The sequence below is a fragment of the Anomaloglossus baeobatrachus genome, chromosome 2 (assembly GCF_048569485.1).
Source record: "Anomaloglossus baeobatrachus isolate aAnoBae1 chromosome 2, aAnoBae1.hap1, whole genome shotgun sequence".
NCBI classification, from domain to species: domain Eukaryota; kingdom Metazoa; phylum Chordata; class Amphibia; order Anura; family Aromobatidae; genus Anomaloglossus; species Anomaloglossus baeobatrachus.
This window is the reverse complement of record NC_134354.1, coordinates 264,811,555-264,825,266: the sequence shown is the minus strand read 5'-3', so window position 1 is coordinate 264,825,266 and position 13,712 is coordinate 264,811,555. Positions and strand designations below refer to the sequence as shown.

Genomic DNA, 13,712 nt, shown 5'->3' with positions numbered 1-13,712 from the left:
GCCTTACACTAAAATATTGGCTTACTTAAGGTCCAGTCACACTAAGCAACTTACCAGCGATCCCAACAACGATAGGGATCGCTGGTAAGTTGCTAGGAGGTTGCTGGTGAGCTGTCACACTGCGACGCTCCAGCGATCCCACCAGCAACCTGACCTGGCAGGGATCGCTGGAGCGTGGCTACACGAGTTGCTGGTGAGCTCACCAGCAACCAGTGACCAGCCCCCAGTCTCCTAGTTACAGCACACATCAGGTTAATTAACCCGATGTGTGCTGCAGCTAAATGTGCACAGAGCAGGGAGCAGCGCACAATGCTTAGCGCTGGCTCCCTGCTCTCCTAGTTACAGCACACATCGGGTTAATTGCCTGATGTGTGCTGCAGCTAAATGTGCACAGAGCAGGGAGCAGCGCACACTGCTTAGTGCTGGCTCCTTGCTCTCCTAGTTACAGCACACATCGGGTTAATTACCTGATGTGTGCTGCAGCTAAATGTGCACAGAGCAGGGAGCAGCGCACACTGCTTAGTGCTGGCTCCTTGCTCTCCTAGTTACAGCACACATCGGGTTAATTACCCGATGTGTCCTGCAGCTACATGTGCACAGAGCAGGAGCCGGCACTGACAGTGAGAGCGGAGGAGGCTGGTATCAAAGGTAAATATCGGGTAACCAAGGACAGGGCTTCTTGGTTACCCGATGTTTACATTGGTTACCAGCCTCAGCAGAAGCTGGCTCCCTGCTCACTGCACATTTAGTTGTTGCTGTCTCGCTGTCACACACAGCGATCTGTGCTTCACAGCGGGACAGCAACAACTAAAAAATGGCCCAGGACATTCAGCAACAACCAACGACCTCACAGCAGGGGCCAGGTTGTTGCTGGATGTCACACACAGCAACATCGCTAGCAACGTCACAAAAGTTGTTCGTTACCAGCGATGTTGCTAGCGATGTTGCTTAGTGTGACGGGGCCTTTACAATCATTGATTTTCTAAGAATGTAAAATAACTCACCCGTTGAGTGAACGCCAAGGGTGCTCTTCAATGTAGAAAGCAAAGGAAATTTACCCTGGTTACAGAAGGTACCAGTGAAGTCATCCATATCAATTGACCAAACCATTGCACCTCCAAAGCGATTCTGAATTAGCCATTCTGCCTAAATTTAAGAAAAAGTACAAACAGACATAAAGTATTTGTAAAACAGAACATGGAACATTAAAGGTTGTTTCAAAGGAAGTCATTTTTCTGGTGAGACTTAATTGAATTGGTGGCTACAAATCGATACTAAGATTTATAAACCATGTAAAACAGAGAAAATACAGGAATAACAAAAAACATATACAGTATGTATTCCCAGTGGTACTGTTACTGCTATAGAATTGATGGCGGCTAAAAGAATACCTTGCATAATTAAAGCAGTAAATTGTAATGTGTAATATAATATACATTGGGTAATTATCTTTTTTGCAGCTCGATTTTAAAAGGCATCACCGAATACAGTCAAGAACAAGCATGCTCATTAAGAATAGAAATGTCCCTTTAACATACCTTAAGTTGAAAGCTCTTGACATTATCATACCCCACCCAGTCTTTGCCCTTGTAAGCAAAAGGAACATATTCTCCAAATGACCATTCACTAATGGCTCCCTTTTTCAGAAATTCGCAAATCTGTAAAAAGAAATTAAAATTAAAGCAAATTTGTGTATTTAATTATTCCATCAACTCATAATAGACTCCTATTTGCTCCAAAGTAGTGTATTGTAATTATATACGTTTCTATCTTTAATAAGGTTTTCAAGCTTTCCTCTTACAGGCTTATTAGAGGGAACCTGTCACCAGATTTGGCGAACTATAAGCTGCGGCCACCACCAGTGGGCTCTTATATACAGCATTCCAGAATACTGTATATAAGACCCCAAGCCGCGCTGTATAACGTAAAAAGCACTTTTATAATACTCACCTAGGGGGTGGTTCAGTCTAATAGATGTTGCTGCTCTCCTGTCCAGCGCCTCCTCTCTGCTGCGATCGTTGTCTTCCTTCTTCTGAGGCCCGTGTGCATGATGTGTCCTATATCATACACACTAGCCGGCATTGAGGACCTGCACAGGCACACTTTGATCTACCCTGCTCAGGGCAGATCAAAGTATTGTAGTGTGCATGTGCGGTGGTCTTTAACCTTTCCTCGCGCCTGTGCATTAGAGTACCTTAATCTGCCCTCAGCAGGGCAGAACAAAGTGCGCCTGCGCAGGACCACAGTGTCAGCCTGTGTGGATAACGTAGATGCGTCATCCGTACTGGGCTGGTTAGAAGGAGGACAGAGATCAAAGCAGAGAGGAGGTGCTGGACTGGAGAGAGGAGGCACCAGACAAAAGACCGGTGACACCCATTGGACCGGACCCCCCTCACCCCAGAAAAGGTTTTTTTACAATATACAGCATGGCCTAGGCTCTTATATACAGTATTCTGGAATGCTGTATATAAGAGCTCAGTGGTGGTGGCTGCAGCTTATAGTTGCCAAATCTGGTGACAGGTTCCCTTTAAAGGCTTATTTATATGGGCCTCTTACTGTATGCTAGTATGCCATTGATTTTATATAGAAAACAAACTGAGGGTTTTTCAATACAAATGTAACAGAAAATAATTTGGGCTCTATATGTAAAAAGGTAAGTGAAGCTCCTTCATCTGAGTGTTACAAAAACTGTAGAACTCCTTTGATTCAGTGTCCATGAGCCCCAAAATTGATGAACCCTAGGAAAACAAAACAAGCAAAAGTACAATACCTCATAGTAAGCCCATATTCCATATTGCTTGGTATAAGGACCTGGAGGTCCACCGCCTACTGTTCGAGCACTCATAGCGGTATCAGAGGGGTCCTTTAATAAGAAGGTGCGGCCAAAAGCAGGAAAGCCGACAATAAGCTTTGAAGCTGGTGCGCCATGAGTCTTCCAGTAGTTCATTACAAATTCCTAGAAAACAATGTGTTTCAATTTTACTCTTACAACATAGGAATTACAGTAAACCACACTAAAGTTCAGATGAACTTTGATGTGGTCATACATCACATTAGAAGAGTTCAGGGGAACAGAAATAGGAGTTACATATTCTGCTGCTTGGGATGTGGAAGCCATAAGTTACAAAGCATTTAATAAAGTCCTATTGCAAACATCAATTTTTAACTAAAAATACATGCAACTTAGAAAAAAATATTGACAACAAAGGTGTCAAACAGAAAGTTTGCAAATATTTCAAATTCTGTGATATAAGAATAGCTCACATTTGTTCCTTCATTACCCACGTGACAAGATACTAATAATGTCTATCTAATAATTTTCAACTGCTCATTGTTTTCCTTTAAATACAGAGTTCTTGAGATTACTTATATATTGACCTTCATGTCTTAAAGAGGTTTTCCCATGAACAAAGCTCATTTTAATCAATAGATCTTGCAACAATAATAATTTCCACAATTGAATGTGTTATAAAATGTTCCTGTGCTGAGATAATCTTATATATGTTCCCCTGCTATGTACTATGTAATGGCCATGAGGAACATGGTCTGATCATATCCCATCTCCTCAGCACGGGAGGATGCATTGAAATAATTCAAAGATTACAACCCAGTATACAAAAATTACACACATAATAGCAGCTAATTTTTGTCTGTGAGGTAAAGTATTTGCTTCTTGTTTTTAAACATGTTTTACCTCACAGAAAGAATTAGCTGCAATCCCGTGTCTTTATATTCTTTTACTTCCTCCCCGGCCCAGAAGCTGTGGTCTAATCAGACCATGTCTCTATATGGTCAGACACGGCCATTACACAGTACACAGCAGGGACACATTTATAAGATTATCTCAGCACAGGAACATTTTTATAACACATTCAGTTGTGAAAATTATTATTATTCCAGTTTCTATTGATAAAAATGTACTTTAAAGGGGTTGTCCCACAAACAAAGTTGTACTTTGGGAAAAGTGAGCAGCTGTTTTATAATGTGGGGAAGGGAATGGGACATATCGCGATTTTAGCATGAAATCATTAAGCTAGATAAGAATAGTGAATGCAGTTTGTAGTCTTCTTGAAGCAACCTGATGGAATGGCTCTAACAGCCAAGAAAAATAATTTTATTGTGAGAATCAAAGCGGTGATGAGAATCACTGCTTGCAAGTGGTGGAACTGCATAAGACTTTGCTTATCGTATGCAGAAGAAATTAGTCATAGTGTGAAAAATCCATCATACTTCAGGAAAAAACAGAGGTTGTTTGAAAAGCTTTACATCATATGCATTAAAGGGAACCTGTCATCAGGTTTTCCTTTATGAGCTGTGGCCTCCACCAGTGAGCCCTTAGTATGGGCATTACTGCTGTGTATGACATCACAGCACTGTCCTGCCCTCCCCCAGCAGGGATGTCAGTTATTTCACCTGTCCAGCTATCTTGTAGTGGCTGCCCCATCCCCTGTCCATGCTGCTGTGTCCCAGCACTGGAAAACATCTCAAAACCTTCCTGATTATACACGAATAGTGTGCGCACAGCCACGCCCCCTTTCTTAAAGGGCCAGTGCTCCCTGACCCGGAAGTGCCTCTCAGGTCAGCTGAAAGGTTTCAGGTATTTAAGGCACCTTCCCCTTAAGGGAGGTGCCTGGGTAGCGAGTTCCCAATGTTGATAGTTCTCAGGTCACTTTGGGCTGCTGCTCTCATTGGGCTGAGTGCTGCTGATAACATCTGTTTAAATTTCAGTCCTGTGAGAGCTTGCTGATCTACTCCTATCGCTACCATCCACGCCCGCCAGCTACCACAATACCCGCCACTGCAAGTATCTATCCACCCATCCATCCGGGAAGGATCCACAACTTCTCCTGCTGTTGCTGTTTATTCTACCAGAGACTGTACCAGAGACTGTATTGTGTCCGTTTTGCCAGCTGCCAGGGTACTTCAGATCCCCAGGGGCTGCTCTCTGCCAACTGTTTGCCAGTGTGTGCACCTGCTGCCACCTTTGGTGGCAGTTAGCGAAGACTTGGTGGCCAGTCCAGTTCACTCACCCAGGAAAGTGAACGGTACTTTCCTTCCACTAATCCAGTGCTGTAGAATGCTGTATATAAGAGGCCAGGCCACTTTGAGTATTATAAAGGTGTTTTTTATGTTACACAATTAGGGGGCAGTTTGGTCTGATTGGTGTTGCTGCCCTCACATCCTATATCATGCACACAGAAGCCTTCATTGCAATCCTGCTAGTGTTGAGCGAGTAGTTAACTATTCGTACTCGCTATGCTCTTAGCGAGTACTGTCTGCTACTCGCATATTTGTTATGACTAGCAGGGGCAATGTAAAGGCCACTTTACACACAGAGATAAATCTTTGGCAGATCTGTGGTTGCAGTGAAATCATGGACATATTGTTCCATTAGTCTAAGGGGCACTTTGCACACTGCGACATCGCAGGTGCGATGTCGGTGGGGTCAAATTGAAAATGACGCACTTCCGGCATCGCATGCGACATCGCAGTGTGTAAAGCCTGGATGATACGATTAACGAGCGCAAAAGCGTCGTAATCGTATCATCGGTACAGCGTCGGCGTAATCCATAATTACGCAGACGCAATGGTCCGATGTTGTTCCTCGTTTCTGCGGCAGCACACATCGCTGTGTGTGAAGCCGCAGGAGCGAGGAACATCTCCTACCGGCGTCACTGCGGCTTCCGTAGGATATGCGGAAGGAAGGAGGTGGGCAGGATGTTTACATCCTGCTCATCTCCGCCCCTCCGCTCCGATTGGCCGCCTGCCGTGTGACGTCACAATGACACCGCACGACCCGCCCCCTTAACAAGGAGGCGGGTCGCCGGCCACAGGGACGTCGCACGGCAGGTGAGTGTGTGTGTGAAGCTGGCGTAGCGATAATTTTCGCTACGCCAGCTATCACCACATATCGCTGCTGCGACGGGGGCGGGGACTATCGCACTCGGCATCGCAGCATCGGCCTGCGATGTCGTAGTGTGCAAACCCCGCCTAAATCTGGCACTGATTGTCCACAATTTCACTGCAACCACAGATCTGCGACAGATTTATCTCTGTGTGTAACATGGCCTTTAGTCAATGGGAAATATTCGCTAAGTAGCAAGTTACCCGAAAGCCGTACTATTCGCTACTCACACAAAAAGTATGGCTTAGCGAGTATTTCCCATTGTGCCCGCTACTCGTAACGAATATATGAGTAGCGAACAGTACTCGCTAACAGCAAAGCGAGTACGAATAGTTAACTACTCGCTCAACAATAGATCCTGCACATGCGCACTTCTCTCTGCTCGGCTAAGGGCAGATCAATGTATTGTAGTGCGCATTCATGGGTGATCTTTGACCTTTCCTCACAACTGTGCGTTACAGTACTTTGCGCTGTCCTCAGTAGGGCAGATCAAAATGTGCACGTGCAGAAATGCAATGGAGGCCTATGTGTGGATGACATAGAATGTGTTACCCACATGGGGCTGGGCAGGAGGACGGGGATCGCACAAGATGGAGGAGGCATTGGACCCGAGACCAGCGATGTGGACCGGACCATTCCCTAGGTGAGTATAATAAAGGTCTTTTATACGTTATAGAGAGCGGCCTGGGCTCCTATATACAGCATTCATAAATGCTGTAGAAAAAGGCTCAGTGGTGGTGGCTGCAGCTTATAAGTGGAAAACCTGGTGACAGGTTCCATTTAAGTCATCTACTTTTTGATTCCCACAAAAGATTTCCAGTTGGCACTGCATTTTTGGATTATCGCTGAACATTTGGCCTACTTTCATTATATCCCAGAGGCAGCAAGAGCAGACTTCAAGACAAAAGGAGAGAAATTGCAGGAGAAACTACAAGTATGTCTAATATATATATATATATATATATATATATAAATGTGCGTGTGTGTGTGCGTGTGTGTGTGTGTGTGTGTGTAAAATAAGCAGCAGAAATCTAAATTTATAGATGTCATATTTACAATATTTAAGTATTTTGATTCCCAGGAAGTGCCGAAGAGTGGGCTATTTTCTCCAGTATACCCTTCCCAAAATCCATGCAGGTTGTAAGTCATGACGTTGATAAAATCCAAGGCTCTGTAGGAGATGGAAATTTTGCCAAAATAAACATTAACTTATATTTACATTAAGTAAAACTAAACTAGTAGCGTCTTATACATAAGCAACATTTAGGCTGCACACAGGTTGTAATGTTACAATTGAGTTACTTCTGGGCAAACAAATCCTACTGAGGTTATTATTGAAATATTGGTTAATGTAAAAGCTCCCGTTTATTCATTTTTGTAACAGCATATTTACCCTCAGTGACCATGTGTCGCCCCAGGGATGCCGTTCCTCTTCAGGGACGCCACAGGGTTTCTCCAATATGGTAAACAGGTACTGTCAGTTTTTATTTATGTGTATTGTCGTGATGCCACTCACGGTTTGCGGTCAGGGATTTGGATGATCGCCACTGCAGATTTAATGAGCGTCTTGGCCTGATGGAGTCTGCAGTCGGACGGTGTGGCCTCCCGTGAGTGAGGCTGGCCCCAGGGGCTCGAGTGTGTAGAACAACAGGTCCCAGAATAACTCAGGCAGAGTCCAGAAAGTCTTTCAACTTGTTTTTACTCACTTCTTGATATTCCTGGTGAGCTGACCCGGGCGATGCTGCAATAAACCAGGTGAAACCAGGTATCCTTTAAGCCAGTCTGAGGGTAACCATTAACTCGCCTTCCTAGCACTTCTTGTTTCGGATAACCCCTGACTTGAAGTACCATGGGGTCTATCCAGGGAGTCGCTACTGCCTTTTCTCCCTTTTTGGACCGTTTGCCAGCAGCGTGGACCAGGTGAGATGGCTTCTGGCTCTGTCTCCTTATGGGTCCCTGCGTTTTTGCTGAGGCTCGGACTCTGTATGGTTGGTGAGGGACTTGTAGTTCCCCTCACCGGAAGATTTAGCAGATAGTTAAACTTGAGTCTACTCTAGGGACCTGTTCCCCGCACGTGCCTAGTCACCGGCAGTCCCCATACTTGACTGACTCTCTCTCTGTCTTTCTGACTGACTGACTGGGAACCGTTCTCCCCCGCTAACGGCTACTTCACAAGCAGGGTCTGACTAGTGTGAGCGCGCCTCTGCGTCTCCTAGCAACCGCTGCTCACCACTACCAGACTAGCTCGCTCCACTCCTTTCCTTTCAGCCTCTGCACTTTAGCTCCCAGGCCCTCCACTACACCCCTTGACAAGAATTAAAGGCCAGACCCCTCTAGGGACTGCCCAAGGGTCCCATCTAATGGTGATGGAGACCTGGTTGCTATGTGTCTGTGCGTACTCACCTCATTCTGGCCATTAGGATTACCTGGAAGTACTGTCCCAGCATGGGTGCAGTACTCAGTGGTGCCTGACCGGGTCAGGGGCGCCACAACCACCAATGTGATTTAAAACTGACCTGGAATATAAGTGAATAGCATCCCCGATGGGTGAAAATGCAGTATGTCATCTGTACTCTATAGCGTCATCAGTCATCATCATCAGTGTTGGCATCGATCATGGCCATTTAACCCCTAAGATGCTGTTGTCCATAATGACTACAGTATCTAAATGGTAATTTGAGCATGGGGGCTCCCTCATTAACCCCCATAGGCATCCTAAGATCATGATTGTGTGGTCCTGATAATTGCTGTGGCCATTTTACTGCCAAACAACGGCCTTAGGGTGTGTGCCCATGATCAGTATTTGCAGTGGTTTGGACGCAGCTTACCTCAGCTGCGTCCAAACCGCTGCAGTGTATAGTACAAGCACAGTGGACGGGATTTCTAGAAATCCCGTGCCCACTGTGCTTCTTTTTTCCGCAGCAAACATTGACCTGCGATGTGTCTTTCCAGACAGAAACATGTCAATTGTTTACTGTGGAATCGCATGCATCCCCCGTAGGGAGGACACAAGTGAGAGACCGCAGCGCATGGAACCCTGACCATGGGTACAAGCAGCTGCGGTCTCCTGCGGAGGAGACATACGGCCCTCCCGGTCAGGACTTGCTGCGTTCTGAACACAGAGAGTCCTGATCGTGGGCACATACCCTTAGGGGCTGCCAGCTGTAGTAAGCTGCACAGAAGTTAGCTACATCTAGGTGGTAAAAATAGCATTTGACTTTCTTGTCATGCCACTTTGCATTAATTCCTGAAAAGAACCTGAAGGGTTAATAATATACCTGGAAGCAGTTTTAAATATCTTGAGAGGGGCGGTTTTTAAAATGGAGTCACTTTGGGGGGGTTTCCAATATATTGGTCCCCCAAAGTCACTTCAAAAGTGAATAAGTCCCTAAGAAAATATGTTTTATAAACTTCCTGGAAATGAAAAATTACTACAATTTAAAAGAGGCTAACATCTTAATAAATAACATGTCCCTCATGTCTGATTTACATCCGCACCATCGGTAAGACGTTCTTATATTGTGATACCTATTTTGTGTGGTGTGACTATTTGGATATAAGGGATAATCATTCAAATTTTAAAAATGGACTAATATTTAGAAATTTTAGTAAGATTTGTGATATTTGTGTAAATAAATGCAAAACATGGCAACCTAAATGTACCATTATCATAAAGTACAATGTGCCACGAAAAAAAAAACTATCTGGAAATCATTGCGATATGTTGAAACATTGCAGAGTTTTTGCCATATAAAGTGACCTGTCAGATTTGAAAAATGTGTCCCTGTCACTAAGGATTTAACTATTACCATTTCTCTGGTGTAAGAATGAGCTAGCTTGACATCCAGATTCCAATTCCTTTCACCTCTGATTTTATATAGAGGTATCCAAGGGATTTATTTTTTGTATATAAACAAATCTTTTTCTTTCTACATGCATTCACCTCTTTTAAAGGAAATCTGTCAGCAGGTTTTTGCTATGTAATCTTAAGACAGCATGCTGTAAGGGTTAAAACATAAGATTCAGTGATGCCTCTCTTGTCACAGTCCCATCTGGTGTTTATTTGCTATGTTTGTTTAAACACCAGAACACTTATCATTGCAGGACAACAAAGTCCAACATGCCCCTGCTGTGATTGACACTTCACTTTAAAACATGGGTTCATGTATCAAACATCAGAACGATAAGTGTATTTTTTCTTTTACACTTCCCTGAATTATCTGCCCTAATTATTAAGCACTTGTAGATGCACTTTATTAGGCATGGGCACTAGAGATGAGCGAACCGGTCGCGGTTCGGCTCGAGTTCGGTTCGCCGAACAGAGGTCTTGTTCGAGTTCGGTTCGGCGAACGTTCGACGAACCACTTGAACCGCATAGGAAACAATGGCAGGCAATCACAAACACATAAAAACACCTAGAAAACACCCTCAAAGGTGTCCAAAAGGTGACAAACAACTCACAACACAACACAAACACATGGGAAAGTGACAAGGACATATACTCATGCGAAAACAAAAGAGCTGGACAAGGAAAAAGAGGAGGAGACACAGATATAGGCATGGCACGCCCTTCTAAAATCATGTAAAACACTGCAAGGTGACTTCAAGCGGAGTCTCCCTTTTTTCCAAAAATTGGGCTCCACACACATCCACCCCTTCAGTGGCAGCACTTGTGCCCCTTGTTGTACACTTCACAGCTAGATTTGCATAAAGCACATTCAAAAATACGCCATACTTAACCGTCCCCAGGATGACACCGGGGTAGGTAGCAAAGTCTTTCCTGATCCCAGCTCTGTGCATCTTGGATCATTTTTAAAAACACAGCAAGGGTTACTCCAAGAAGAGTCTCCCTTTTTTCCAAAAATTGGGCCACACAGACACCCCATCAGTGGCAGCACTTGTGCCCTAGTTGTACACTTCACAGCTAGATTTGCATCAAACACATTCCAAATCCACAAGCATTTACTCTCCCCAGGATGACACAGGGGTAGTAAATTCCTTGTGGATCCATGACTTGTTCATTTTGATGAACGTTAGTCTGTCCACATTGTCACTGGACAGATGCGTGCGCTTATCTGTCAGCACACACCCAGCAGCACTGAAGACACGTTCAGAGACAACGCTGGCAGCTGGACACGACAAGATCTCCAAGGCGTAAGTGGAGAGCTCTGGCCATTTTTCAAGATTTGAAGCCCAAAATGAGCAAGGCTCCATTTGCAAAGTAATGGCATCGATGTTCATTTGGAGATACTCCTGTATCATCCTCTCCAGCTGTTGACTATGTGTCAGACTTGTTGTCTCTGGTGGCCTTGCAAAGGCGGGTCTAAAAAAATTATGAAAAGATTCAATAAAATTGCTGTTACCAGATACAGTGCTACTGGTACGGGTAGACTGTTGAAGATGACGAGACCGTCCCATGTTTGTCAAGTTGCAACTGGGAGATTCACTCCCTGCACCTGCACGGTTGTTTGGTGGAAAAGCCGAGCTAAGATCGAGTAACAGCTTCTGCTGATACTCCTGCATACGTGTGTCCCTTTCTATGGCTGGAATTATGTCACAAAATTTGGACTTGTACCGGGGATCTAATAGTGTGGCAAGCCAGTAGTCATCATCACTTCTAATTTTGACAAGACGAGGGTCATGTTGGAGGTAGTGCAGCAAGAAGGCACTCATATGTCTTGCGCAGCCATGCGGACCAAGTCCACGCTGTGTTTGTGGCATAGAGGTGCTAACCGTTCTTTCTTCCTCTGACATCTCCCCCCAACCTCTTTCAACTGAAATTTGACCATGGTCTCCCTCATCCGCTGAGTCTTCCATGTCCATAGACAGTTCATCCTCCATTTCTTCATGTTCTTCAGCAACTTCCTCAACATTTCGCCTGCTACCATGTGCCCTTGTTGATCCCTGTCCCCCATGGTCCCATGCCTGCCGCGTTGGTGATGATGAACGTCTGGACCTTGGTGATGTTGTTGTCTCTTGCGCATATGAATCCTCCTGTAGTTCCTCCCCTTCCTGTTGTCCCACCCCCTGACTCCGAATAGTGTTTAGCGTGTGCTCCAGCATGTAAATGACTGGAATTGTCATGCTGATAAAGGCATTGTCAGCGCTAAACATATTCGTCGCCATGTCGAAACTGTGCAGAAGGGTGCATAGGTCCTTGATCTGAGACCACTCCATCAGGGTGATCTTCCCCACCTCTGCATCTCGTTGGCCCAGGCTATACATCATGACGTATTGCACCAGGGCTCGGCGGTGCTGCCACAGTCACTGTAACATGTGGAGAGTCGAATTCCAGCGTGTCGCCACATCGCATTTCAGGCGATGAACCGGCAGGCCGAAAGACTTCTGGAGCGGTAGTTGAACGGCGGAAATGAGCAGACAGTTTTCGTGCCCTGTTCAGAAGGCCATCTAGGCCGGGATAGTGTGTTAAAAATTGCTGGACAACAAGGTTCAACACGTGAGCCATACAAGGCACGTGTGTCACCTTGCCCAGGCGAAGGGCCGCACCCAGGTTTGCAGCATTGTCGCACACGGCCTTACCAGGCTGCAGGTTGAGTGGAGACAACCATTTAATAAACTCAGTCTCCAGAGCTGCCCACAACTCATCCGCTGTGTGACTCCTATTTCCAAGACATGTCAAGCTAAAGACCGCCTGATGCCGTTGCGCTCTGCTGCCAGCATAGTAATGAGGGGTGCATGATTCCTTCTGCGCAGTGAGAACGCTGGTGGCCTGACCAGGCAGGCTTGGGGCGGAGGTGGAGGACCCAGATGAGGTGGAGGAGGCAGAAGCAGTGGCGGAACTTGGACAGACAGAGGATTGACACACAAGTCGTGGGAACGGCAAGACTTGTGCAGCAGACCCTTCACCATCTATCACCATAGTTACCCAGTGCCCAGTCAGCGACATGTAACGTCCCTGTCCATGCTTACTGGTCCAAGTATCGGTGGTGAAATGCACCCGTTCACACAGAGTTTCTCAAGGAAGCGGTGATGTTGTGTTCGACATGCTGGTGTAGCGCGGGCACACCTTTCTTAGAGAAGTAGTGGCGACTGGGCATCTGGTACTGGGCACAGCGACAGACATAAGGTCTCTAAAATACTGTGTGTCCACCAGGCGGAAAGGCAGCATTTCGGTAGCCAAGAGCTTACAGAGGGATAAAGTCAACCTCTTAGCTTTGTCATGGGTCGCAGGAAATGACCTTTTATTTGTCCACATCTGAGGGACAGAGATCTGGCTGCTGTGTGTAGACGGTGTTGAGTAGGGTGTCCCTGGAAAAATGCAGGTTTGTGAGGAAAGTGCAGGCGGAGACATGAGGTTGACTTCATCCAACGTTGGTGCTATCGATGTCTGAGAGAGCTGTACACACTCACTTGTTTCCCCTTCCAAACCAACTGACGACCTACCAAGCAAACTGCCTGTTGCAGTTACAGTGGTGGAAGTTGTGCGTGGAAAACCAGGTGTGACAGCTGTCCCCACAGTCCTGGAAGATGAAGAGCGTGCGGATGCACTGGAAGGGGCAGGCGGTGGATGGTTCACTCCGCTAGGCCGCATTGCAGCACGGTGAGCTTCCCACTGGGACATATGATATTTATTCATGTGACGATTCATGGAAGAAGTTGTCAAACTGCTGAGGTTTTGCCCTCTACTAACAGAATCACGACAAATTTTACAGATCACATAATTTGGGCGATCTTTTGCTATGTCAAAAAAGGACCAGGCTAGGCAAGGCTTAGAGGGCATGCGACCTGCTGATCCACCCCGACTAGTGCTCAGAGGCACAGTGGTGGCTGAGGATGCAGTTGTAGA

The 13,712-nt window shown here is 45.8% G+C and overlaps 1 protein-coding gene across 1 annotated transcript in view; it reads right to left on the bottom strand.

The window, feature by feature from the left end:
• The window catches only part of LOC142291338 (uncharacterized), a 52,288-nt gene that overhangs the window by 20,071 nt on the left and 18,505 nt on the right, over positions 1–13,712 (bottom strand). Inside the window, exons 7-10 of the mRNA XM_075335804.1 lie at positions 6,962–7,076; positions 2,771–2,956; positions 1,539–1,658; positions 1,005–1,146 (exon numbers count right to left, since the gene is read on the bottom strand). Of these exons, the coding sequence (XP_075191919.1) occupies positions 1,005–1,146; positions 1,539–1,658; positions 2,771–2,956; positions 6,962–7,076 (563 nt within the window). The remainder of the gene's footprint in view (positions 1–1,004; positions 1,147–1,538; positions 1,659–2,770; positions 2,957–6,961; positions 7,077–13,712) is intronic.